This window comes from Mastomys coucha, unplaced genomic scaffold (assembly GCF_008632895.1).
Source record: "Mastomys coucha isolate ucsf_1 unplaced genomic scaffold, UCSF_Mcou_1 pScaffold13, whole genome shotgun sequence".
NCBI lineage: Eukaryota > Metazoa > Chordata > Mammalia > Rodentia > Muridae > Mastomys > Mastomys coucha.
This window is the reverse complement of record NW_022196895.1, coordinates 9427342-9454521: the sequence shown is the minus strand read 5'-3', so window position 1 is coordinate 9454521 and position 27180 is coordinate 9427342. Positions and strand designations below refer to the sequence as shown.

General features: G+C 44.8%; 2 protein-coding genes across 6 annotated transcripts in view; both read right to left on the bottom strand.

Annotated features, from left to right (window-relative positions):
• Nucleotides 1–335: 335 nt before the first annotated feature.
• On the bottom strand, nt 336–12442 carry Cabyr (calcium binding tyrosine phosphorylation regulated). 3 transcript variants are annotated; one of them, XM_031365010.1, is made up of 6 exons: nt 12316–12442; nt 10193–10365; nt 10047–10100; nt 4361–4702; nt 1002–1604; nt 336–424 (listed from the first exon to the last, which is right to left on the bottom strand). In XM_031365010.1, exons 2-5 carry the CDS (start codon nt 10338–10340, stop codon nt 1006–1008), a joined length of 1143 nt encoding a protein of 380 aa, XP_031220870.1. In that variant the 5' UTR covers nt 10341–10365; nt 12316–12442; the 3' UTR covers nt 336–424; nt 1002–1005. The 3 variants fall into 3 exon arrangements, 2 of the variants coding, with proteins under 2 accessions (XP_031220870.1, XP_031220869.1); XR_004117163.1 differs by having other exon boundaries at nt 348–424; nt 3558–4702; XM_031365009.1 differs by lacking the exon at nt 1002–1604 and having other exon boundaries at nt 3558–4702.
• Nucleotides 12443–16722: 4280 nt separating this feature from the next.
• Ttc39c (tetratricopeptide repeat domain 39C) overlaps nt 16723–27180 on the bottom strand; it is a 122330-nt gene continuing 111872 nt past the window's right edge. For all 3 annotated transcript variants that reach the window (XM_031365007.1, XM_031365006.1, XM_031365008.1), the window contains 6 exons: nt 25294–25403; nt 23420–23543; nt 20727–20824; nt 18787–18891; nt 17753–17791; nt 16723–17107 (listed from right to left, as the gene is read on the bottom strand). In XM_031365007.1, coding sequence (XP_031220867.1) covers nt 17018–17107; nt 17753–17791; nt 18787–18891; nt 20727–20824; nt 23420–23543; nt 25294–25403 — 566 coding nt within the window. In that variant the 3' untranslated portion in view covers nt 16723–17017. The remainder of the gene's footprint in view (nt 17108–17752; nt 17792–18786; nt 18892–20726; nt 20825–23419; nt 23544–25293; nt 25404–27180) is intronic.

Here is a 27180-nt window from a genome sequence, read left to right as displayed (position 1 = left end):
TTTCCCCAACCAAACCAGACTGAGATAACTTGCCCTAAAGGGCCCTAGGTAGCTTCCAGTAAGTTATATTGTCTTGAAGTTAACAAGTGTTATGATGCTAAATAAAGGCTTTAGAATATCAAAAAAAAAAAAAAAGTGTGAATGCTTTCAGAATTGCAGTTGATGTGGTAAGCTAACACTATCCTTAATTATCAAAGGTATTCCCAGGGCCAGAGAGCGAGCAGTGGGGTTGAGCCGCTTCCTAGCATATATAGCATGAAGTGGGCAGGTAGACCTCTAGTACAATTTTAGTGTTTGCCTGGAAGGCTTGCTCAGTTACTAAAACAACAATGCAGTTTTATGCTTGCAGGAAGTTTATTGATACAGTTCACATGGTGACAAACTCCACCTTGAATGCTGAATCAGACAGCATCATTATCAGCATCTGTTAATAAAGAGACATTGAACTGTTTAAATATCTGATCTACGTGCTTGGTGTTCCTAACAAAAATATCCTCGAATTTCCTGCTGAGGCCACCTCTTGACAACTCAAGGTTGTTTGCGATTAAAATCATGGCCATGCAATTGAAAACCTGCCTCCCCCTCGGCCCCCCAAGATCACAATGGCTGCCAAAGCCACATGCCTGGCAGCACTTTGAAAGTGCTGTCTTCTGCCTGGGGTTCATGCTTTACTCGCCCCACTGTCTACACTGATGATAAATTTTTGTCCAACTGTTACTTTCAGCTCACTAATACATGTAATGGGTTGAACAGTCTTTCAGCTCCTCTGTTTAACCTCTTGTATGGACACACAGTCAGCATCTCACCTCAGTTCCTCCCTATTTCTTGTTTCTATTATTCTTTTAGAATCTACCGTGTACTCAAAGGTGTCTGGACATTCTAGTTAGAGGCCAAACACTTATATAAATTGTCTCCCATGTTTTATTAAGTGTATGAAACCCCAACCTCTAAGGGCTCAAGTGTGTCACAGCCCACATGTCACAGTAGGAAGGGTTACCTACTCTTTTAGGGCTCTGCTCTGCGGACATGGGCAGTAGTCACAGTAATTTCGCCAGCAATACCATAACTTCCAAAGGGAGTACGTTTGTCACCAGATCCTGAACTCTTTTTAGCTACATCTTCTACTGGGAAAGCAACAGAAAGAAAGACTGGGCTTTTCGGTCTGGGGCCATCTTGTCCACTTGTAGGAGGACTAGCATTCTGGGGATTTGGGGCAGGTCTCTGGAATGTCTGATCTGCAGGAACAGCAATGGGCACTTGCACTGCAGCATATCTCTTCAAGGCATCTGGCTGTGACACAACAGCATGTCCAGGAAGAGGGCTCCAATCCTGTGCTTCCTGAACATTTGAGCCTACTAATATAAAAGGTGGGGCATTGCTCTTCTTGCTGTCATCCATCATCACATAAGTTGGAGAAGTGACTTTCGGTGGGTTTTGCAGATACTGTGGCTCCTTAGGATTAGGTAAATACAGGGTTGCTTGGGGAAAAGGCCCAGGTGCAGGTGGCGGTGATGGGCGACTTTGTTGATTCATATCAGTTAGACAATAAAGTGTCCACATATTAGAATATGGTGGTGGTTGTCCTGCTTCGCTTGTTGCTAGTGCTATAAGAAAAAAATTGCAGGCATTAAAGGTTTGGTCTCTGTATCAGGCACTATGCACAGTCATGTCTTTTTCAATCTTTTTTTTTTGTAAACATAAATAAGCAGTTGTTGTAGTATGTGCCATAAAGCATGCTATAGAGAGGACTCTGGAAATTGTGCCTGGTAATGTGCAGGAGCAGATGGCTCAGAACAGTTGGAAGCGGGTGACAGCGATGGCAGGGACAATGCGGCTAAAGAAGCAATTGTATCCTGAGCTGCTGTTTCCAGACTCTTAACGCTGTTTTGGTTCCTTGAGACAAAACATTACTGTGAGCCCAGGCTGGCCTTGAACTCTTGGCAGTCTTCCTGTCTCAATCTTCCAAGAGCTAGGATTACCACCATACCTAACTACCTAACAAGAATCTTAAACTTTATGGGTGGCTTCCCTGTGGCACTCTGAAGAAATCAACCATGTGAATCCATTAAAAAATCATGTTTGTACATCTGCACAGCAGTTTCGCCACCTAATGTCCATGGTCTTTTGACAGGCACCATCATCTCCCATCTCCAAATTATTACCTCCCATCTCCAAACTATTACCTCATCAGGACTCAGAGTCCCAGAGAGCACTCCTTAGCCAAAGCTAGACACTACCTTATGCCTCAGAGACGGCAATAAGCTGGTGGGCATTGTAATATAGAAGGCTAGAAAAGCCATCCAATACCTCTTAGGGAGGGAATCTACTGCTGAGAGTGGCTTGTCAAGGCAGGGACTCACATGTGCCCCGTTCATGTTTTGAACTCTAGGCCTTTTCTCTCTTCACAGAAAATCACACTATGCACAGATTAAATGAGACTTTCAGTTGCTTCAGACAAGTTCATTTTACTAAAAATACAATCCAAGTCTCCAGTCTCTCCAAACAGGAGAATCTAGGATGTCAATCTGAGTTCTCTTGGTGACTCGTACACAGTATTCAGGACAGCTGTCCCTCGCTAACAGCTAAGGGCCTGAAAACAGTGAGGTGGCCGGAAGTGTGGCTCAAGCCCCATGCTGCCAGCTGCAGGGCTCTGTGCAGCCCTCTGCCATTCCAGCTGCACTGAGTCTGTCACACTGCCAGTCAGAATTTGATTGCTAAGCACCTGCTTTGGTAATATTCCTGATTTAATCTGGGTTGAGTCAGAGTGGAGAGCTTCTGCAACAGGAGTGGGAGACTTCTTTCATGCATGTCTCTTCAGACACCCAGGAGAGAAGGGAGGCCACTGCAGTGTCCAGCCAGGCAGAAGGGCAGATGGTGATTATAACTCATGTGTCAGGAGGAAGATCAGCTGGAGGCTAAGCAGCCAAGAAAGCAGCTCGACTTCAGTGTGGGTCTGCGGTAACTGAGCTAAGGAGCAAGCCTGTGAGCTGCATCCGCCGCTGTGTGCACGCGGGCAGCCAGGATTTGCACTGCTTTCCTGTGTCACAGAAGCTCCATCTAATCTGTCCTCTCTCCATCCAACTAGAGCGCTGCTCCCTCAGCTGCAGGAAGGTCCAAGGCAGGAAGCCGTGTCCAAGCCAGCACCCCAAGCCTGATTGCACAGTTCTCCTGACTCAGTGCGAAAGCAGTCAGCCACACCACCATTTCTTTCATGTTTAAATGCCACAGCCCAAATAAATGCAGTGTTTGCAGTTAACTGTTCCTGGATGAGTAACCTCAAAGTGACATCCCATAACCATTTTGTAGACAGGCATTAAAAGCCTAATAGATTCCCATGTTTACAAATGTGCAAAATGAATCAAGCTTTGACAGCACCATGTGATTCCCATAATGGTAAAAATTTAAGTACAACAAAGCCTTTAAGTAGGTTTGGCATTTAAAAAAACCTGAACCTAGACTTTGGCCAGTTGGCAGGAGAGCAGAGCTGGGTGGACGGACACTAGATACAGACGTCACCTGAAACAGTATGTGAGTGTGCAAGTATCTAATTTTCTTACCTGGCTTCATCAAACCTGTTCAGGTGCAGCTTCCCCATCTGCTTGGATTTCTGGTTCAGTAAAGCCTCCTGGTGCAGGAGGGAAGGGGTCACCAGATGAATGGGATGCAGCGTTCCCCCCTGACTCCTCCTGGCCAGGGTCATCGGGGTTTATGTTAACGATCTCCATTTCAAGGTGCAGAGAATTTTCAGAGGCTACTTTGAGAAAGCCCTCTGCAGGTACCTCGGGCTGACCATCTAAAGCAGTGTTAGAGAGCCGAACTGTAGCCCCCGCCTCCATATGTACTGAGGACTTGTGTTGGGGATTCTCCACCTGCACAATTTTCAGAGACTCTATAGATATTTTAGTCTTGGGTTCTACAGGTTTGGGACTACCTGGTGGTGACTGCTCAATTTCTTTAACACAAGCAACTTGATCAGTAAAAGGGATAACTATGTATCCCGGTATCTGCTCAACATAGACAACTCCTTCATTGACAGGCACATCGTTATATATGGATGATATACAACAGGCTGATGTAACCTGAGTATCAGGAGCTTGATCATAAGCAGGAGGTTCTTGTTCACCCTGCAAGGGGGCTGAGGAAGCCTTTGGTGGTTCAGCCTCAGAAATAGGACCCACAACTACCTGCGCAGATGTTTGGCTCACAACCTGCACTTCTACCATCTCTCCAGAACACACCAGAGGAGCAGACAGCACGACTTCTTCAGCAAACTCTGCACTCAGTGCGTCCTGGGAAACAGCAGGCGTACTTGTTGCCACGTCCACCATTAAAACTTCAGAATAAGTAGATGGGACATTACCTAACATCTGAGCAGCAAACTGAGCTGGGTCAGCCGGGACATAGGCATACTCGGCAGAGACAGGCGCTGGAGGTGGTGATGAGGGTGGGGTGGTCGTCTTAGGAGTAGTTGGTTTGTCACAGGGACCCCAAGCTCCTTCACTTGTCTCCTCAGGCTGTAGTTCAGCATGAACTGATGGAAACTGAGTGGTTTTGTTGCTAAATAGTGGTCCAGCTACATTGTCCTCCTCTGTGTCTGTGGATTTTTCCATCCGTGTAGGTTCGCAGAGAACTGGAGGTATTTTTATGGGTTCCTTGATACATTCTTTCTTCTCCACTGTCACTCCTTCTGCCCATTTCTCTACTAAAAGTAACAGGTGAATTAATCAGCAAGGACTCCTCAAAATATTTTAAATAAAGCAATGCAGTAGGGTTAACATTTGAATACCAATATACAAGGATCTATGTGCAACCTCTGAATTAGCATAGAATTAGCCTAGCTAATGAACCTGTAAAGAGTAAATCCATCCCCCTAAACTATATTAATTTCCTTAGAAATAAATGACTAACATATTATAGTGGCAAAATTATGGGATTATTCTAAGCTATCCTGCAAATGTGTAATTCAGGTCCTAGAAACCTGGTCCAAGTTCCACCAAAAAAACCCAAAAACCAAAAACCAAACAAACAAAAACAAAGCAAAGCCACCAAGGAGACAGCCCAGGAGATAAAGTTCTTACTGTGCAAGTGTCAGAGCTGGGCAGGACTCGGGAGAAGCCAGAAGACAGTGTGACCTAGCTAGCAGGGGTTGGCAAGCTCTGGATTCAGTGAGGGACCCTGCCTCTCACTGAATATGTGGCATGTGACCACTGTCAGTTTTGGGACTCCACATGTACATGCCCACACATACAAACATGACCACCAAACCTCAAGGTGAGCCAAGGAAAAACTAAAGACAACATGGGAAGTAAATGATTCCACACTTTCAGATAATGCCAGAAGCGTACAGATGCATTCCTCCATTTAAGAAAGTCAGTATGCAAAGTTTAGCACTAAGCTGGCCAACACAGCCAATTACAACACAGCCAATTAGAAGGCAGCATATATTCTAACTTGAAAATGGTCATATTTGCTGATGTGGTTAGGATGTAGCCAAAATCATACTGACCAGGATAAAAAGAAACAAGAAAGTCCTAGGTCCAAGAGGGTAGCCATAGAACATTGGAGCCTGAACAGAGCTGCTCTGGAAGCCCCATTTTGAGGTCAGTGCACACACCTCTCTGATTGCCTTGGCTGCACCTCCTTCAGGGCTTTCATGCCTACTTAGGCTTGTCTCTTCACAAAGTACAGAGTCTGCAGAGAAAGTGGATTTTGCTCTTATGACAAGTATTAACTTCAGGGCAAAGGTTTGGAAACCATGTTAGTGGCACAGGCCTACCAAACCAGCACTTGAGAGGCTGAGGCAGGAGGACTGCCATGAGTTCAAATCAGCTATAGCTCTAGGACCTTAAGATCCTATTCTCAGAACCAGAAATGCTTTCCCATGCTGCTTTCTGGAGGAAGGTGTCTTCTGTCTCCTGATTCTGGACATAGATGGCCACACCAGGTGTGTTGAGAAAAGTTACTCTTAACATTAACCTCCCTTTCTAATTATCTCTTGAGGACTTGCCTGTCCTGACCTTCCCAATCTCATAGGGATTTAATCTCACATTTTGTGAATGCTCTACCACTGAGCTATATCACTCCTTAACACTCATTCCCCACCAACACCTTTGACAGAGTGATGCTCTTACAGGGCAGACAGAGTTGACAGTGCACAAAACTTATATTCACTGGGAGATAATTTAAGTAAAATATTGTAGGTCTAAAACCATAAAAACCTAATAATCATGTTAATACAGATGTTTAGAGTTCAGGGCTGGAGAGATGCCTCAGCAGTTAAGAGCACTTACTGCTTGCTCTTCGGAGGACCCAAGTTCTGTTCCCTGCATACAGATACTCAGAACTGCCTGTAACTCTACTTCCAGCAGATCTAACACCTTTGAGCACCTGAACACATGTACACGCACACACACACAATACTTTAAATGATAATAAAAGTTGTAGAAATCTTCAGAGTTCAGAAATACTAAAGAGTTGATCTGAATACGCCCTATTTGGTAGTTACTCTTGTGTTTAGGATACAGAGAGGGTATCTGTCCCGAGTTTGTAATGACTGACAAGTACTTTTCTGCAGGCCTCAAAGAAAAGATGGAGATGAGGTAGAATTCCAAGAAAAGGACCATGCTAACACCCAACAGTGCTCACGGGGCCACGGCGGGGTCACGGCAGGGTCACAGCCATTCTAAAGACACTAAGCTCCAGGGAATGGGAAGATGAGAGTGGTGACCCTTGCCTCTCATGGCCACTTCTTTTCTTCTTCCAAGTGTACGTGGAATTTTGAAGTCATTGGCGAGATAATTGTTTCCAGTGCCTATCAAAAATAGTTTTCTTTCTAGGAAAAAAATCCCAGAATGAAATTTTGCAGGCAAAGAATGTTTCTACCTCCATTTTGACACAGACTAGGAACATGCAGTGGTGCTGCTGGGCAGGCAGATTAACGATAAGCACTGGGAGTCACTCTGGAGAACAAAGCAGCTTCACTGACTCAGCATTCTTCATGAAACATGCTCACGTCTGATCTGAGGGAGATAGAGTAGGGGACTGCAGCTAGCTCTCGCACTCATACCAACTTCTAACACCTCATGTTGGCTTTAGGCTGATCTTGCCTCACTAAAGAGACTGAAAGAACAGAATAAGGCTTGACTTAGTCTTCCAAGAATGGGTCATTTTCATATCTTACAAATGATGTCAAGGCCTGAGAAGGTCTCTGTCATTGGGATCAACTAACAATGTATGTAGGATTATTATAGGTGCCACATTCCGCATTGAAACCAAGGATTCACACAAGGCAAGTTGTACTGAGATGAAAGACAAATGTCAGCTGTTAAAGTGATATTTTTTTGTGTAGAAAACTGGACCACTACGTGACCAGATGTGCTCGCACCTGTCATAAGAATAGCAGAGAATTAACCAGTCAGAAAACAGGGAGCCACCACTCAGGAGAAGAACGATTCTACTACATGGGAGTCTTGAGGTGTCTATAGGAGGAACAAGATTGATGGATACAGTCTATCTAACAAGAAGCCATTTGACAACATAAGGAAGACAAGAGAGCCAAGGTAATACCAGACAGCCATGTTCTCATCCTAATTTCATATTGCTGCATGGTCTCTGCAGTAACAGAAATGACCATTGCTATTTTACTTCCCCAAGTGCAATCTGTTTTGGTGAGCTTGCTCTCGGGATTATCTGCATGCTATGCCTATCTCATTGATATCTGAAGCTATCTGAAGAGATAAACAACCATATCTCCTATTCTTTAATTCCATCAAAAGTATGGCTGGTCTACATTTTTTTTTAACTGTTAATCCAAATTTTAAAATTTGAGATGCAAAAACATTAACCTATATAGACCAAAGTCCACATGTTTGAGTCCACCTGCTAAAATGACTCATGGATCAAATCTCAGTAAACAATCTAATCTCAGAATGTTATCAGATAGTTGCCTCCCACAATAAAAACTCACTGTCTTGCCATTATGAGACATAGTAAGCCTACCTAGGATAAGCATACACACAGTATTTTCAAAGGCAGCTCTTGTTCTAGAAGAGAAAAGCACAGCAGCCTTGACTGAGAAACCGAGATCATGGTAGAAAATGAAAAATGTCCTCACACTTGGTGTGAACATGTGGCTAAGAATACATGAACAAATCCTACAGTTTATCATAGGTAGCTAATAATGACATCAGGTGTTTGAAATCGCAGCTAGACTAGCCAATGCAATATCCCAGGAATATAGACACCATTCTCTGCCCCTCCATGTCCATGTTTCCTATTTTAATCTTTATTCCCAGTTTTGCATTCTTTTACAACAGAGCCAAATCATGGTGTGTGCAGTTTCTTAGATCTGACTTCCTAATTTTTCTAATTGCTATTATTTTTGACTCATAAAAATGATGTGTTTTGGACCATTGATGATGACCTGAGTTCAGTCACCAGGACCCACATGAATAAAGAAAACTGACTCCCCAAAGATGTCCTAGACATGCGCCTCATAGCACACACAGACATGCTATAGCATGCACATGCACAAAACACACATATTTGTGTGTGTGTGTGTGTATGTATTAAATTTAGAAACCTAAGGTTTAACTAATGACATGTGCTGAAGAGATGGCTCAGTAGTTAAGAGAACTCATTGCTCTATCAGAAGATCTGGGTTCAGTTCCCAACATCTGGGTGGTAGATCACAACTTCCTAGAATTCCAGTTCCAGGGAACCAGCACCGTTTTCTGACTTCTGCAGAAGGTAGAGTGTGTGTGTGTGAGTATGTGTATCAGTAGCAGAGTGTGTGTGTATGTGTATCAGTACATTTGTGCAAGAAAACACTCAGACCCATCAATCTTCAAAAAGAAGCCTTTTTTAACATGATGGTTTAAATGTGGCTGATAGATTCCTTCTTCCCCTGCTCATCCAAACTGCTGGTCAGCCCATATGGTAAGAAGTACTCAGCTGCTTCCTACGGTGGCTGGAATCAGTTTACCTCTTCACAAAATTCTGTGAGAAGCTTTTTCTCACCATTATTTTAGATGCGTTCTTTACCATTACCTCCTCTTTTTTAAACGTATAATAATCTAGATGTTTCATGGTATAAATTCTGCTGTTTCTTACAAGTCAGCGTTTTTGTTGCTACTGTCAACTCAGCTTCATGCCATCGTTTAATTTAGACTTTTACAAATAAATGAAAAACAGCTTTCTCTAAGCATATATATACTTCTATGTCACGGTGCCTAAGATATGGAGGGAACTACTGTCTCATAAAAAATATTCACTCAAACAGACTTGCAGCAGAAAGTATGTGCAAACACATAGACTCTTGTAGACTGGGCTTCCAAGGAAGAATGGTGTGGGTGTGTCTTCTTTTGGACAGCGATTTTTCTCCTAACCTTTATGCTTACATTGAATTGTCTTTATAAAGCCCCAACTCTTCTTTTGTTTGTTTGTTTTGTTTTTTCGAGACAGGGTTTCTCTGTGTAGTCCTGGCTGTCCTGGAACTCACTCTGTAGACCAGGCTGGCCTCAAACTCAGAAATCCGCCTGCCTCTGCCTCCCAAGTGCTAGGATTAAAGGCGTGTGCCACCACCACCTGGCTCAACTCTTCTTCATTAAAGAGTTTATACATCTTGAGTATTCTGGATCAGAAATGCCTAGGAGCTGATACATCAGATTTTGAGGGTTTTAAAAAAAAAAACCAATTCAGAATAACTTCATAACCTATTAGTTGAGAATCTCTAATCTGAAAATGAGGAATTAGATGTACTCTAAATCTGAGACCTTGAACCAATTTGTGGTAGTTTTCATTTTAGATTTTGGAGCATGGTTCTCCCCCATCCTCTTTCTAAGATTTAAAGTCTTCTAAACTGGAAATGCTGGTGTTTAAAACAACAACAATAACAAAAGCCTACTGGGTTTAGTTAAATGCAAAGTATAGCACGGTCATTTCACAGGAGACTCGGGTTTGGCAACCAAGGAGGCAGTGGTAATAGTTATGTGTGTTACCAAGGATGTGTGACAACCCCCCTGAAGCAGGCGTCTCGTGGCGCTTACCTTTCATCTGGTGAAACTGTTTAATCAGGTCTTTTATATCCAGAGATGAATTCCCTGAAGGAATAAGCACAGGAAGTCAAATAGAGATGGTTTTCAACTTAAGATGATTGCAAAGCAACAAATACAGAATCTAGAGCAATACAGACCTTCTCTAAACACAATGAGTTCTTTAAAATAAACAGCTGCAAACTGGGTGATATTTGTTGGATTGGTTTTGAGAATGGCTCTGCTAACTCCCTCAAGCAGAGTCTTGAGGCCATAGGGTACAACAAGTCTGGGCTTTGAAGAAATCATTTTGGCAGGATGTCTGTAATTTCAACTATAATGAACAGAAACAAAGTCACACACTGTACATTAGATTTATTGAATTTTCTTATTGAGATTTCTAAAACCAAATCTATTAACATTATTAGCTTTACTTCTAATCTCTAAGTATTTATTCTAGTAACATACAAAATAAAACCCACTACCAACTGCTTACTATGCACAATTAAGTGACTCATTAAGCACTCATTAAGAAGCTGGTAGATGAACCACAGACATGGCTCAAGTATTCCCTACAGACCTGAGGACCTGAATTTAATGGCTGGATCCCACAAGGTAGCAGGACAGAACTAACTCCAGAGGTTGGAGGTTTTTTAACCTCCACACGTGGCATGTATGCACATGCACATTCAAGCACATATACCCACACCCTCATGCACATTCCCTAGCATACATGCACTCATGGGCATGCGCACACACACATACACACACACACACACACACACACACACACACTTTAAAATAAATCAGTATAAAAAGCCTTGCCAGGATCACCATAATACTTTAATATATTTTAGGTTCAAATAAAACATAGAAAATCCAATTACCATTTCCAGAAAGATAAAGCACATATATTTCCAAATAATGTCCATACAGGCATTAATGTTATACAGTGTTGCGAACTGATTTCTACCAGAAAAATCTATGGTACTGTGCCATACACATAACGTAGAGTCAGACTACCCTTGACTTTCTTCTCTAGTTTCCCCTTTGCTCCTACCTTGCTGACTTTTTTCTTTAGACTCTGCTGGCCTGAACTCAGAGATCCATTTGCCAGTGCCTCCTGAGTGCTGGTACTCTGAGTGTTATATAATCCACTAGGGGTGTACCAACCTTTGATATTTGATTAGATTATCCACAAACATGTTGAGTTGCATTTATAGCTCTCCTGGGACACAGGTGGCAGACTGGATATCCCAGACCTATAATTCTCATAGGAATAGAGTCTGTCAGTCTTTCACTTTAAGTATGGGTCTTAAACTGGGTCCTGAGCTACCAAGGAACCACCATATAGGAAACAGGTGTTTAAATGACTTTGAGGTATTAAAAGTATCAGTTACTTAGGGAATCTTGGCTGTTCTAGACACTGACAACCTTCAAAATGCTTCTCGTGGATCCTTATACAGAGCAGACTACTGTGACAGTGAACCATGGCCTGACACCCTGCAAGTGTTATGGGGCTAAGTGGGATGGTTTAGTTATAGCAGTTATATGAATGGCCAACTTCCAATAAAAATACAGTATGCCACAGCAAAATGTTGATTATTTAAAAGCACCTTTCACTTTACCAAAGGCTAAGCCAAAATATTGATCCAAGGAAACCCTTTGAAACTATAATGTTTAATTCATTATTCGTCTGGTGCATTGCCAAATTAAGTCATCTTTTGGGGGAAATGCAGCTTTACCACACCCACATGCTAAATGACAGTGATATGCATACATACATATACATACATATTTAGCACCCTCTCCTTGGCTAATTCGTGCTACCAACTGTGCAGCAGCAGAGGGATGGTGCTAGTACCGGTTTCGGTTTAGGAACACTTGAAAGCCAGGGATGCTGACTGTCCCTAAGAACTTTCTTGACTGCGAAATGGTGGTGGCATCAGCCATATGGCACCAACCCAGCCGTCGGAGGGCTTTTCAAAGGTGATAGTTTTGTTGCTTAGTTTTTTCAAAAACCTTTGCTATGAGCGAGCTTTTTAGAAAGGCACACCCTCTGGAATGTGCCCCTCTGACACAGCCCTGGGGGGATGCAGCCGCTTTCTGCCCGCGGACGCTAGTGGGGACTACGGGGCCATCGAAGGCGCCTTCTGGGCCACGGTAGGCAGAGGACGCCAGATTCCCGCCCGACCACTGTCTCCCCCTCGGAGCGGCCTGCAGCCGCTCTCGGGCCACCGCCTTCCGGGGCTCAGCCGGGGCAGATCCGCCAGGCTAGGCCCACCTTCTCTCCGGCTTCGATAGAGCTTCCTCTTTGCCCCCTTGCCGGCGGCTCCTGTGCTAGAGCGCGCTGCCCGCCGACTATTTATACCCCAGTACACGTCATCCGTGCGTCACAGAGCCCCGCCCCCTCTCTGGGTCCTCAGCCGACCCAGCCAATAAGATGCCTGAAAGGACAAAGGCCGAGATGGAATGAGCCAGAGAACTGAGCTTTTCGTCTTTTGCCCCTCCTTCAAGGTGAACTGACATTTCGAAGGCCAGGCTGCTGCTCCAGGTTTGATTGCTGGTCCAGTGGCAGTGGATGCAGCTCAGTCGGCAGAGCTTGCCTAACATTCCTGAGGCTCTGGACTCAGTCCTCAGCACCTCAGAAGGCAGGAGGACATGATGAATTCCAGTCAGCCTGTCTTAAGGAACAAAAGCAAACACTGGTGTGTAGGGAAGAAAAACAACGTTTGTAGCTGGCAATCTTGACATAGCTGCCTCCTCCCTCTTCCCCCTCCGCACCCCCCCCCCCGCAACTCCTTTGTATGTACCTTCTTGAGTGTTTGCAAAGAACAGGAATTAGGTACAGCCCAGGGCTGTCCCACTTGAGAAGCTTGCCTGTAGAGAGTGGCAGCTTTTTTTCTCCCTAATTAGGAACAAGCACCCAAGCCAACCAGGACTTTCTGGGCTCACCATGATGCGCTGTACTTCTGGGTATTCTCTCTAGCTTGCACAAGGTCTTGCTGCATCTGCTCTGAACCAGCTCCCCACCCTGTTGTTTCCATTGTCTTTCCTTCTCTCTCTGCATCTCCTAGCCCTAGCTTCTGCCACCTTTCCTTGCAGTGATCTAGACTCCTTTTCCTTTGTGGGCTGGAGTTCCCCAGAGAGGTCTGTGCTGAAGATTCTGCAGACAGACTCACGGATTAGAACTTCATAACTGGAGAAGTGCACTGCAAATCAAAGGCCAAAACTATCTTAGGCTATCTTTAGTCGCCTTACTAGCTCTTTGTTGCCCTCCTCTATGTGACTTACATCCTTTTGGGTGTAGGGTAAAACGTGGAATGTATTAAAGCAGCCATGGAGTATTCTAACAGATGTTAACCATGCTATCAGCATCTGAAACGTAGACTCCACCAGTCTGTGGCATACTTACCTGATATCCCCACCAAAGTATCTGGCAAATGCATCGATTTGTAATTGCTCTCTGTGTTCTAACTATAAAAGTTCCTGTAACTACTTCTATGGTGGCATAAGTAATTACATGTAATCTGGACATAGTCACTCATATTTGGTTCCAAATAAACCTTCCTACTGTTTTTGTGGCAAGAGCTGTTTTACCCCCACCCAAGTGAGCAAGACTGCAAGACACATTGGCACAAGTATGTCTTCACAGAGAAAAGGCCACATTTTGAGTGTTTGCTACTGTGATTTAAGAAGGAAATCAACTACAAAGGTTTACACAGCATATGTGTGTGTATATGTGTGCATGCATGTGTGTGTTAAAACTCAGGCTTTGCTGTTGAATTTTAGTGGGCAGAAATAGAAAGTGCAAACTAAGTAATGAATTGGTTTCTAAATCTATGACAATATTCTATACTCCTGTGGCATCTGAAAGTTATAATTCTTTACCCAGAAAACTTATCTACCATGAGTTAAAATAAACCCCGGAGGAGGGGGTGGGCAACGCACAGAGGGGGGCTTCCCCATCAGAAGAGAAGAGGCAGGTGGGATGGAGGAGGACTTGTGTAAGGGGGTACTGGGAGGAGAGGAAGGGCTGATATTGGGTGGTAAAGTGACTAAATTTAAATTAAAAAAAATAAAGATACCTAATATCATAAAGATAAAACCAGCCAGAAAAGTATGTTACTTTGTCATCATATGACTTCAAGTCTGCCAAATTATACAACTGTGTTTAGCATACATAAAATATTCTCATCAAAGGCACAACCCAATACAAAATATACTTGACATTTACAGACTGGAAGAGCCTACTGCGGAGCCTGTGGCATAGAGCAATCTGAAGCTGGAAATCTCAGCGGCAGAAATCTGAACAATCTTAATCTATAAATAATTTAATTTGAAAGTATGAGAGTTTATGCAACCTTTGAATATGGAATAATAGCTTAAAAGGTTTTGAACTAAAAATTCAAACAAGAAAAGCTAAAGTAAAACCTTCAAAGCCGGGCGGTGGTGGCACACACCTTTAATCCCAGCACTTGGGAGGCAGAGGCAGGCGAATTTCTGAGTTCAAGGCCAGCCTGGTCTATAGAGTGAGTTCCAGGACAGCCAAGGATACACAGAGAAACCCTGTCTCGAAAAAACAAAACAAAACAAAACAAAAAACAAACAAAACCTTCAAGACTCAGAAGGTTCTGTGATCCTGATAGAAGCAAGAAGAGAATACAGTGGTAGCAGCCACAGGTTAACATTGATGATAGTCTTCTCTCTAGTAACGAGGCTTCCAGTATTTTTCAGAGCCCCCTGAGCTTCTCGGATGTACTCAGCCACAGAACGCAGGGTTGTCATCTTCTGTCTTATATTATCTTAACTCCATACGCAATCCACATCAGGAAGTCAGTGTGAATACTTCAGCAATAGTCTAATTGAAAATGGCTGGCACAGGGTGAAGGGTCAGATGCTGATGGTGCAGACAGTGTTATCGAGGAGGAACTTCAATTAAGGATAACACTTTCCTAAAACAAGATTAAAATGTATAGGGCTTGCAGAACCCAGGACCCTGTGTAAGGACTCCAGCACTGAAGGACACCTCAACCTTTGACCCCAAAGCAGGACACTCGTCCTTTCATAGCAAATTAAAGATAAAGTGTGACAATATTCTAGCTGATTTGTTCCTAAGTATTAAAACACTGATACCACACAAGTTTGTGGTTCAGACAGTAGGATACGCAAATGAATTACACTCTAAATAAAAGTTCAGTGAAAATGTAGAAACCTAAAGATGACAGCCAAATCATGGCAAGGATTCTTAAAAGTGGTCAAAGTGTTTATTCAAAACCACAGCTGTGTAGCACTGAGCACAAAGAACACCCAACCACCAGTAAAACCCAGCAAATGAAGGGATAAACCGTAATAGTGAGTTCTCTTTAATAGTCAACGACCTGAGGTGAGAGGGAATGTCGAAATTCTGGCAACACACAGCCCTGCTGATGCTTCAGCATCAAAAAGTATCAGGTACAAACCACTCATGGAACTACAGCCTTCGTGAGACGTCTGTCAAGAGCGGTGTCTCTCACCCTTCCTAATGCTGCGGCCACTTAATACTACTGTTCATGTTATGCTGATCCCAACCAAAAACTTATTTTGTTGCTACTTCATAGCTGTAATTTTTCTCTGTAATGAATCATAATATAAATATCTGATATACAGGATATCTTTTGTGTGTCCACTGTGAAAGGGTCACTTGACCCAAGCCTAACTTCTATTTTAAAGGGTTGTTAAAAGCTGATCAGCAGGTACTTTTCACAGCAGAACTAGAATATAGGTGCTGTCTGGCCGACTGTAGATTTGGCTTTCTGACAGGACTGGCAGCACGGACACGCTTGTAGACTTATCTTCTCTGCTCCGGTTTTGCTGTCTCCATTTTGAGAACTTTTGCAGACAATCTAGGCATGAATGTGTGTAGGAGTGCATGTGTGTATTCATGTAGAGGCTGGGGATCAGGGTTGGGTCTTCCTCAGTCACTCTACCTTACTGTTCTGAGGCAGGGTCTCTCACTAAACCTGCAGCTCACAGTTTCAGGGAGATTAGCTTGCCAGTGAACTCAGGGAGAGGAGGAGTTCAAGGGATGGAGCCTCCTGCCTCTGAGCCCCAAGCACTAGGATTACATCTGTGCTGGGGCACGCCGAGCTGCTTTTTGCTTTTATATGGGTACTGGGGACAGGGACACAGATGGGTCCTGTGCTTGTGTGGCAAGCCCTTTATTGACCTCCCAGCCCCTGGGGATGACTATTGTTGATGATGAAACTTAAGCTGCATAGCATTTGATCTCTATACATTAAGCATGGAGTTCTGGGTTATTTACATGTTTTATATAAAAATAGTATTAGGTTCATGGTCCTGAGGTCTGCGTTCTAGTCATTGCCACATGAAATGTGAGCAACTGGAGTACATCAGCTGCCACTGCTGTACCTGAGCCTCACTGTACATAAAAAAAGGATAAGAATTTTTTTCCAGAGATCCTGCTTGCCTCTGCCTCCTGTGTGCTAAGACTAAAGACATGTGCTACCACACCCAGCCAAAAATGTTTGTGCCATAGTTATTATAGGAATATTTCCAGTATAAAGTAGAACACTAGAAACCTCTTTAGCTTTTATTTAAACACAAGAGGCATGCTGTTTCTAATTTTTTGGGTACAGCTTTCACTGAGCCCACTCTGATCTATGTTTAATGTAGGCACTCCTACAAGATCACAGGGTAAATATTTAGTTTGATTTTATTTAAAAATAATAAATCACAAAACTAAAATGTTTGAACAAGGTCACTTAACCCTCTCCCAGGTCAGTTACTGTTCTCTTTATGGACATCTTTATTACTCCATAGCTACATGTTTAAAAGAGGACTCTTTAGGATGTCAGTGACACCAGGAAACCCAACCCTGGCACAGGTGGTCTCCAGAAGAAAAGCTGATCTTCAAGAGAGTTTTCTCCTCAGCTTTCATAGTGCTGACTCTGGGTGGAGGGGACGGAGGGGCCACTCGGAGTTTATCACTGAGGGACGAGTTCCCTTAGGGAGGCCAGAGCAGCGTGGATGCGGACGTGCAATCTGTTTTCAAAGTCGTAGCCAGAAAAATCCTCCTGAAAGGATGGATAAAGATGATTGTGGGCTGTTAGCTTGGCTTGTCCCCAAGGTGCCACAGGATCACACATACTGCATTCTACACCCATAGAATAATTCCCTACCTCCTACGGGAGCTTCACATCCAGTTGACATTCTTCCTCCCCAACACTCAGACAGGGTGTTTAAAACTGTAATCCCACCTCTTAAGAGAATAAGGTAGGATTACAAATTCTCTTTGGAAAAATTTCCTCATGTTATTCTTGAAATACTAGTCTTAAATTGAGCTCAAAGCAAGCTACTGTTGGAAAATTCTTTAAAACCATAGGAGGGGCTGGAGAGATAGCTCAGCAGTTAGAAACTTGGTTTCTCTTCCAGAGGACCTAGGTTTGATTCCCAACACCCATAAAGCACCTTACAGCCATCCTTAACTAAGTTCCAGGCATCTGACACTTTCTTCTGGCCTTTGAGGGTATCAGACATACATGTGCATATCCTGGAGATGCCATTTCAAAACCATGTACTCACTAACTTGCTTAGCCACCGCCTCCCTCCAGAATTACAAACACGTGGAACGACATTCGCAAACGTTCCCGAATTCATCCCCGGGTGTCCAGTGAGTAGGGTAAGGATGGTCATGAGAAGGCAGTGGGTTAGGGTTTTACCTTTGCCTGAAGGAGTAGAGTTCTGCCTCTTCCTACAGTCTGTGAACATAAGAACAACACACTGTCTTACCAGCAATGCCTGCATGTCTATCAGTGAAGGCCATACTACCCTTAGGATAAATAATGTAAAGCTTCAAGTTCCAATCCAAATGTGTGATGTTTATATTTCTTTCTTAGAGAATTTGAGTCGTTTTCAGGCCCTAGTGAAACCTTACTATAACTAAAAACATTTCCCTGCCCATTGTGCTAATTTACACATCTGTGTGTGTGTGTGTGTGTGTGTGTGTGTGTGTGTGTGTGTGTACATTTGAGGGGATTCTTATACAGCATGTAGAGGTCAGAGGGATATCCTGGAGTGTCCTCAGGTGTCTGTCCGTCCATCCATTGTTGGAAACAGTTTCTCTGGGTGGCCTTTGACTTGGAGTCCCTGGACTCAGCCTCCCCTCTCCTGCCACCACAGCTGTAGACACGTGCTATCACATGTGGTGTTTACACAACTCTAGGGATTCCAACTCAGGTCCTCTCACTCGGGAGGCAAGTTGTCCAGTGCCTGCCATCTCCCCAGCACCAGAAAGATATACAGGAGCTGGCAAATTACACATGCACGTGTGGTGTTGTAATCATTTTAAAGGAACCACATCCTCACTACGATCCTCAGGAAATTGTCAAGCTACGTTTGTTTGTTTTATCCCTTTATGTAGATTAGGAAGTAGTCTGGCTCTGGTAACTTGACAGGTGGCACACATTAAAATCCATGGCAGCACGGCACAGCTCTCATCTCAAGCCACTACACCCCAGCACACCATTCTGAAAAGACAATAATTTTCCTCCCACAAAGGAAGCTTAAAGATATGGAAAGTCTCATCTGCAATTAAGATTTCAATGTGGCCACTGTTGCCTCTTTAAAAAGAGGTGTCAGCATCCTGGACTCACCCAGGAGACCAAGACAAGCAAAAGGACTCTGTTTAGGTTAAAGGTATTTCATGCTGCCCTGTGTACACTCTGCTGAGGACTGCCAAGCACACGACTCTTACCTCTGCTCTGTCTAGCAGGAGACAGCCAAGCTCGTAGCACGCATATGGCTGGACGTAAGAGTTATTCTGACGACACAGTTCATCTTTAGCAGCTCGCTGGAAGAACTGAGAGTCACAGCATGTTACTTGGAAGCGTTCATCTCCTTTGGTGTAAGGCTCATCACAAGCCTCAGGAGGATTGCTCTTTTTATAGATCAGATCTTCTCTTCTCTATTGATCTTTATTCCTTCCCACTTGTAAATGTTTCCTTGTGCTAGGTTCATAATAAGGCCATCACCATGCAAGTACATGGTGTACTTTGAACACATGCCCCATGCCCCACCCCCTTCCACTTCCTTCCATCAGATCCCAAGGATCCCCCACCCTAGATAACTTCATTTCTGTGTCATGTCATCTAAACACAAATGAACCAGGACCTGTGAGCAAGAGAAAACCTGATGCCCGTCTGAAACGGACTTCATTCTTTCAGTGTGCTGCCCCCAGTTGCACTCCTGCCTGTAAACGGTGTACATTCCTGCCTGTCTCTGCATCTCTACCTGCAGCTTAGAAGCCTTTCACAGCTGCGGGGGAGATTCCTCCAAAACACAAACATGCTGGCAAGCTAACTCGTTCCAATATGCCAACATTAACAGGTGTGAAGAAACTCTATGTGCTAAAGAACTAGAAATATCCCCATTTTAAGGTGCAAAACATTATCCAGGCCAAAGTCCACCACTTAACACATATCTTCCTACTACCCAAGAATGCAATCTATAATAGCTTCTTAGAGTCATGTAACAACTAAGATAATTCACAAAGATTAATTTCAAATTCAACATGAGTACACTAATAGTCTATGATTTAAAGGCCAAGTCTCCTATATTATACATGAAACAAAAGGTAGGCAAAGTAATATCACCTATTTTATCATTTTATTTGGTAACTTGGGTTTTTTTTTGTTTTATTTTGTTTTGTTGTTGTTGTTTTTAACTAGCTGGCCTGGAGGTATATAGCTCAGTGGTAAAAAACACATCTAACATGAGTCAAACCCTGAGTTAAATTCCTAGCACCAAAACAACAGTGAATAAAACCTTAGTTAGAAACAACAAAACCAAAAAACAAACAAAAACAAAGAAATCAATCAACCAACAAAAACAAACAAACAAACAAAAAAAAAATAAAAATCCTTCTTCCACTACAGTGGGAAAGCCTGATGCTCTCTCTCTTCCATACACACTGGCTGCTTGGGTCTAAAATTAGCCCCAAAGGCTCATTGCTGAAGTCTAGTCTCAGCTCGGCTGAGTGAGGAGGGACTGGCTCATCAGGATGCTCTGTGATACTCAGCTCCATCAGCTGATGAATTCACAGCCCAGTGGGACTTCAGGAGGTGAAGCCACTGACAGGAAGTCGGTGGCTGGGGCTTATCTGTGGAGGGAATATCCTGTTCCTAGTTTATCATTGGCTTCCTGAGGGAACTTTCCATGCCTTCCCCTTCATGACTCTCTACCTCACCACAGCCTGAAGCTGGGCCAGACAAAAACCAAACCAAAACAAAACAAAACAAAACAAACAAACCCCTCCCTTAGAAGGTGCTCTCCCACAAGGTGGGATGGCTCCCTCACTTGAAGGCCTAAGGCAAAAACTTTCAACCTCTCCTCCAGCCCTGGGCAGGCATCGTTGTCATAGAGAAGAAAGTTAACTTAGCAAATAAAAGCTACCCTAACATGCCCATCACCCCATGCATCTGTCCCTGTTTGTGAGGGCTCACTGCTCCCTTAAACGGCCAGCATGCTCGTTTTCCTCCCCTCCCTAGCTGACACTTGTCCTTGATAAACAGCAGGCCTCACAGAAAGGAGCATCCCAAGACTATAGTTACACTAGGAAAACCACATGAACCGCCATGTCCTCCTAAGACTCCGGACTCAGTTTGTTCTACCACATAGCCATGGCAGCATGTTTACCTGCACAGCATCTTGTGAGTTTCCTAGACATTTGTGTATGGCGCCAAGGAGCAAGTGCTTCAATCCAACGACAGAGGAATCGTCCACTTCATGGCAAGCTTGAAGAGAAGGGGCGTGAAAGGAAAGGAAGGCACCCACTTAAGACCCAGGGTCACCAAGGTCAGCAGCAGTTTCTCTGTTCAGTTCACACTTTCTGCCCCCCAAATCCAGAAGCTGTTCCTTGCTCATCTGCTAGTGACTCTCCTTAATCAAAGAAAGGCAAAAGCACCAACCTTTCTCTGTGTGTGTTCACATGGGTGCAGTGCACACGTGTACAAATGCACAAGTGTGCAGGTGCATGTGTGTGAAGTGCACAAGTGTACAGATGCACAAGTGTGTGGGTGCATGTGTGTGCAGGTGCATGTGTGTGAAGGTACCCATGTGTGCAGCTGCACCTGCATGAGGGTGTACATGTGTGAGATGCACAAGTGTGTGGGTGCATGTGTGTGCAGGTGCCCAAGTGTACAGGTGTGTGAGGATGCATTGTTGTTTGTGTGGGTGTACACGTGTACAGGTGCCCAAGTGTGTGAAGGTACACATGTGTGTGGGCATATGTGTGTACAGGTGTGTGAGGGTGCACTGTTTGTATGGGTGTACACGTGTACAGGTGCCCAAGTGTGTGAAGGTACACATGTGTGTGGGCACATGTGTGTACAGGTGTGTGAGGGTGCACATGTGTGGAGGGCATTCTGCAGGTACTGCTTTCCTTGTTTTCCATGACAGGGTCTCAGTGTCCTGGCACTGGCCAGTGTTTCCGCATCCCCAGCACTGCGGTGGGGGGAGGGGAGAGCATGCACCACTTCAGCTTTTCTTTTTTTCTGAAGGTGAAACTCTGTCCTCATGCACTCCCATGAGTAAGTCGTCTCCTCAGCAAAACTGTCAACCCTTAAAGAACCCCAGACTCCACCTTTCACTAGGAGAAGGAAGCTTAGTCTGAAGAGCACAGACTTGCAACTACATGATGTTCTGGAAAAGACAAAATCGTGCAGACAGGAAAGTGTCAGTAGTTACCAGAGTTGGAGAGAGAAGGACGAGGGAGGTGGGGAGGGAAGCTTAGGGCAATGATGGAACTGTTCTGTAAGGTGCTATGTGAGAGACGCTCACTCAAACACCAGGATGAGCAGCGGGAGCCCACACTCCACGCATGGAGGCTTTGGTGGCTATGCTGTATAATGATACTTCATCTGTGCCAGCAAATACGTCACAGTGTTGCAGGATGTGTGAGGGGGGTCAGAGGATGTGAAGGAGGAGGTCTGTGCGCGCGTGTGCGTGTGTGCGCATGTGTGTGTTTGTATGTGTATGTGTGTGCGTGTGTGCATGTGTGTGTGTGTATACAGGGGTGTTCTACACTTTGTGACCAATTCTGGTGTGAACCTCAAACCTTTTCAAAAATTCTATTAATATAAAAACCTGCATTATACCAACTCCAAAGCCATGCAATAGACACTTTGGCTGTAGTTATATATTGTGCTGCAGTAGGCACCAAGGAAGACTCAAAACAACACATCTGACCATTAAGAGGAGAGATGAGCTGGGCAGTGGTGGCACACGCCTTTAATCCTAGCACTTGGGAGGCAGAGGCAGGGGGATTTCTGCGTTCAAGGCCAGCCTGGTTTACAGAGTGAGTTCCAGGATAGCCAGGGGGGCTATACAGAGAAACCCTGGCTGGGGGGGGGCACGGAGGGGGTAGGAAGAACAGAGATGATTGTTTGTTTGAAAAATAAACAAAAGCTGACTTGGGAAGAAAGGTCATTTAGTTAAAGGGTAAGAGCCCATTGTTTGGTCCCCAGAACCCACATTAAAAAGGCAAGCTGCACATGGTGGCAGCTGTTGGAAACCCCAGCACCTGGGGATGAAAACAGGTGTTAACAGACAAGTGCATCTCCTAGTCTCTAAGCACATATGCACACGTGTGTGCACACACACATATACAAACATACACAGAGAGAAAGAGAAAGAGAGAGGAAGAGAAAGTGGGAGAAACACCTACAAATAAAGTCTTATCTAAAAAATACCTGTGATTCAAAGAATAATCTCATATTTAGTCAGGTGTGGCTGTATGAAATCTCAAGAACTTTCTGTAATAGCTTACCATCTATTTCTAGAGCTTGTCCACTGTAAATCTCTACAGGGTCTCTCTGCATAGCCAGGACTGGCCTTAAGTCTGTGATCCTAGGAGTTGGGTAATAGGCTCATGCCCCGCTTTTATCCTGTTGCTGTACTTGCAACTGTGTAATGTAAGCCTTTGCAAACTCCCAGAAAGCTACGGCTGCATGGAGGATACTCAGCGCCATCCAGCAAGCTACGGCTGCGTGGAGGATACTCAGTGCCATCTGCTTCTCAGACCCATGGTGCTGAGGTTAGCTCCTAGGGTCAGAGGAGTCACTCCTAATGTGAGCCTGCTTCCTCACTACAGACAGGCACAGAAATACATGAGACCCCTCTCAAAAGACAAAAGCAGGAAAATGGTGCCAGTTGTAGCAAGTCGGTGGGTCTCATGTAGCTCAGCCTGTTCTTGAAGTCTATGCCAATGCATCCTACTCCTGTCGCCAATGGCACACCATCTACCACATCATGACAGATGTGTGCTCTCCCAGGCAGAGGGACCGGGGAAGCGGTCCTGATGGGTTGTTTGACTGCACGGGCATGCTTACCTTGACTCATCCTCTGCAGGTTGGGGAAGGAACAGTTGGGAAGGGCTTTCCACAAGTACAGCACTTCAATGGAGGCCAGCACACACAGCGCCCTGGTTGGGGCTTGCTTCCGAAATCGCTCAGCCTGCAAGGGATTCCTGGAGTATTAGCCCTGATCTTCAAAGTAAGCCCAAATGACAAGCTGCACTTTGGAGACACATTGCAGTGCAGGGTCAGTGTGAACAGCCCTCCTTACACATCACAGTGCAGGGTCAGTGTGAACAGCCCTCCTTACACATCACAGTGCAGGATCAGTGTGAACAGCTTTCCTTACACATCACAGTGCAGGGTCAGTGTGAACAGCCCTCCTTACACATTACAGTGCAGGGTCGGTGTGAACAGCTCTCCCTTACAAAGCCACTCCACATTACAAATGGTCCACAGTTTTATTTTTAAAGTATATTTATGGTTGTAGCTCATATCCATAGTTCAGCCAAGTCTTGGGTGTCTGAGTTCTGAGAATGCACAGCTGAAAATGATGCACTCTGGCTCAAATCCATGAAGTTCTGCAAGCCAGGCGCTGACTCAGAGCACACACCACAGCCGGGCGCTGACTCCGAGCACATATCACAGCCGGGCACTGACTCTGAGCACACACCACAGCCAGGCGCTGACTCCGAGCACATATCACAGCCGGGCACTAACTCTGAGCACACATCACAGCCGGGCGCACACTCAGAGCACATATCACAGCCGGGCGCAGACTCAGAGCACACACCACAGCCGGGCACTGACTCAAAGCACACATCACAGCCGGGCGCTGACTCGGCACACATTTCCATCATGTCCCATGGACTTTCATCTACTTAGCTCTGGGGCTCTCAGCTGCACTCTATAATATAATTTTATTTATGCACTTATTTATTTTTTGGTACAGGAGAACCAAACTCAGGGCCTTTCATATGCTGGGCAAAATGTCCCAGTATCAAGCCACATTCTCAGCTTTGTAATCTATTTATTTTAAAGATTTATCTTTTGATTTTACTGTGTGCATGTGCATGAGAGAGAGAGGAGAGAGAGAGAGAGAGAGAGAGAGAGAGAGAGAGAGAGAGAGAGAGAGAATATATGAATGTGCATGTACCCACTTGGGCAGACTGGTAGGTCCCTGTTGCAGCCAGAGGATGGCACTGTACTCTCCGGGGCTGGAGATACAGGCCGTTGTGCCAGGTTGACAGGGGTTCTAGGAACCAGTAGTGTACGCACTCTAAGAGCCAAGCTGTCTGTGCAGCCTCTATCATCTATTTTATGTTGGAATAAATTTTATGATTTATCTAATAAAAGCTAATTAAACTTTTAAAACCCTTTGGAGTAAAAGAAAATTTATAAAACAAAAAATTAAGGAAAAACAAAGCTATGAGAAGTGAGACCATCACCTGAGGTCACTCAAGGTCCACTCAGGGTCACTCAAGGTCACTTGGCTGTATCTTAGCGTCAGAAACAGTCAAGAAAACTGGGATACTCCCCCTCCAGAGTCCTGAGATTTCTACTGATAAATGCAACACCACTTTTGGTCTTTATTACATCCGAGTGTGACGCTGTCACCATCATGGAAAGCAAGACCATCCTCCTCTCCTGGCTTCCACCAACTTCTTCCAAAGTGACCTCACTTCAGATAGACGCTTCCTCCCTCCAGGAGGGCTCATCAGCTCTCAGTGTCCAGGCTATCTCATTAAAAAGCAAAAACAACCCTGCTGTAGTTATGTCCAGCCTTTCTCCTCAGAGCAGAAGGCCACAGGTTGGCCACTTAGCAGGGCAGAAAGCTTAGCCAGGGAGCCGCTAATTCTGCCCGTCCGTTATACACCCTGTGCAGGGCTCACGGGCTCTGGCATACATACCTTTTTCACGGAGAACTGTTCAATCTGGTTGTTTTTCCTTTTGAACAGCTTCTGGACTTCTTTAAAAATGAGCTGTGCCCCATCCACGTCACCAGTAGCTCCCTGACAAACTGCAAGATAATCAGAATTGCATTTCCGTGGTTTCCAGGGAAAGGACACAAAAGATGGCACCATCCAGCTGACCCCACTTTGTGGCCCGCTCTCTCCGATCCCTTCTCTCACTCCTTGCCCCACCCCTGCCTCCTATCCAAGGATACGGATGTACAGTTCTCAGCTACTTCTTAGCGCATGCATGCCTGCTGTTGTCATGTTCCCACCATGACGACCTCTGAAGCTGTAAGTGAGCCCCTTAGTTTATGATTTCTTTTATAAGGTGGCCATGATCATGGTGTCTCTTCACAGACTGAGACAAGTTCATGAGAACCACACCTAAAACTACTCAATATCAATGTGCAGGCCCTGAAGAACGGGCCCCAGGCTCCTAGCCATTCCTATTACAGTGTAGTTGGAGACTGTGGTTTTAAGGTTTTTGAACCTGTGTGTGAAAACAGGAGGGACTTGGTACTTAAGAATGGGCCCCAGACAGAGCTTAGCATATCTGTTCTTCCACAAACACTCAGCTACACCATCCCTAAGTCACACGCTTTTCTGGTAACATAATCCTCATATAACTTCAGTGTTTCTGAAACACTGCAATCCTGTTTTGAGATATTCTCAAGAAGCTGAAAGCAAGGGCCTAGGTTCACGTTTGTATACCAGTGTTCTCAAACCCGGAGAACTGTCCACTGGTGGATGAGTGGGTAAATGAGATGAGACAGGCACAGGCCATGCAATGGATGAAGGTCTACTCAGCCTGAGAAATGAAGAAGATGCTGGGACAGGCCATAGTATGAGCGCTGCAGCACAGTGAGGACCGCTGAGGACAGCAGGGTCGGTGCTGTGTGTTCCATCACTGGAGAATGGTAGAGAGGAACCAGAGGCGAGGTGCTGGACACCTGTCCCTTTTAGTCAGCTCAGTTTCCTTCACAGTCAACTCAGACACAACCCTGCAAGGCACCTCCCCCACCAAGTGCTCCTTTCCTCGTGTGCTAGCGCCGGCCCCTCCAACAGCCCCCTAGAGACAGAAACAAGGGACCACTAACTTCTCAAAGTGTTGGGCATGCCAATACCTACCAGTAAGTAGCTCTTATTTTTATCCAAGATGCCGGCAAATTGTGTGAGACATAACATACCAACCCACATATCAGAAATAATAAGCACACACAGAGGCATGAGAAAGGGGTGCCCCGCAGAGATTGCATAAGCACACAGACACAAGGCATGCTCACTGACTGCTCTCCGATGTAATTTCATAGGATCTTTAAGATGCCCAGGACACAGCCTGGTTGATGCAGATCCTGTCTTGGGTAAATTAAGGGAATGGAACTGAATGGAGACAACGTCCCACTGAAGCCAAACGTTCAAAGGAATAAAGAGGTGCTTATGATCATGTCTGCGGTACTCGGTGGTAGCTAAATGTAGTTCAGGGGAAGACACAGCGAGCTCCTGGGTTTGAGTCCCGGCACTAGGACAAGTGAGTGTTCATGTTTCTTTTGAGTTTTAGGGCAAGAGAACCATTTCTGACATTGCCTATACAGAGCAAATCTGAAGACCTTTACAGCTCCATCCTCCTGTCTCTCCAGTTCTGCACCTCTAGAATCTATAATTGTAATTATAGTCTATAATTATAATCTAGAAATGTCCTCAAACCCTCAGAGACATTTTGTGGCTCACAGAGACAGACATCAGCTTTGTCCACCAGGTGGCAGCCCAACACCAACTATGTCATCTAAGAGCTTTCGAAAGCAAAAGCCACCCTCCCACCGCCCCCGCCCCCCCATCCCACCC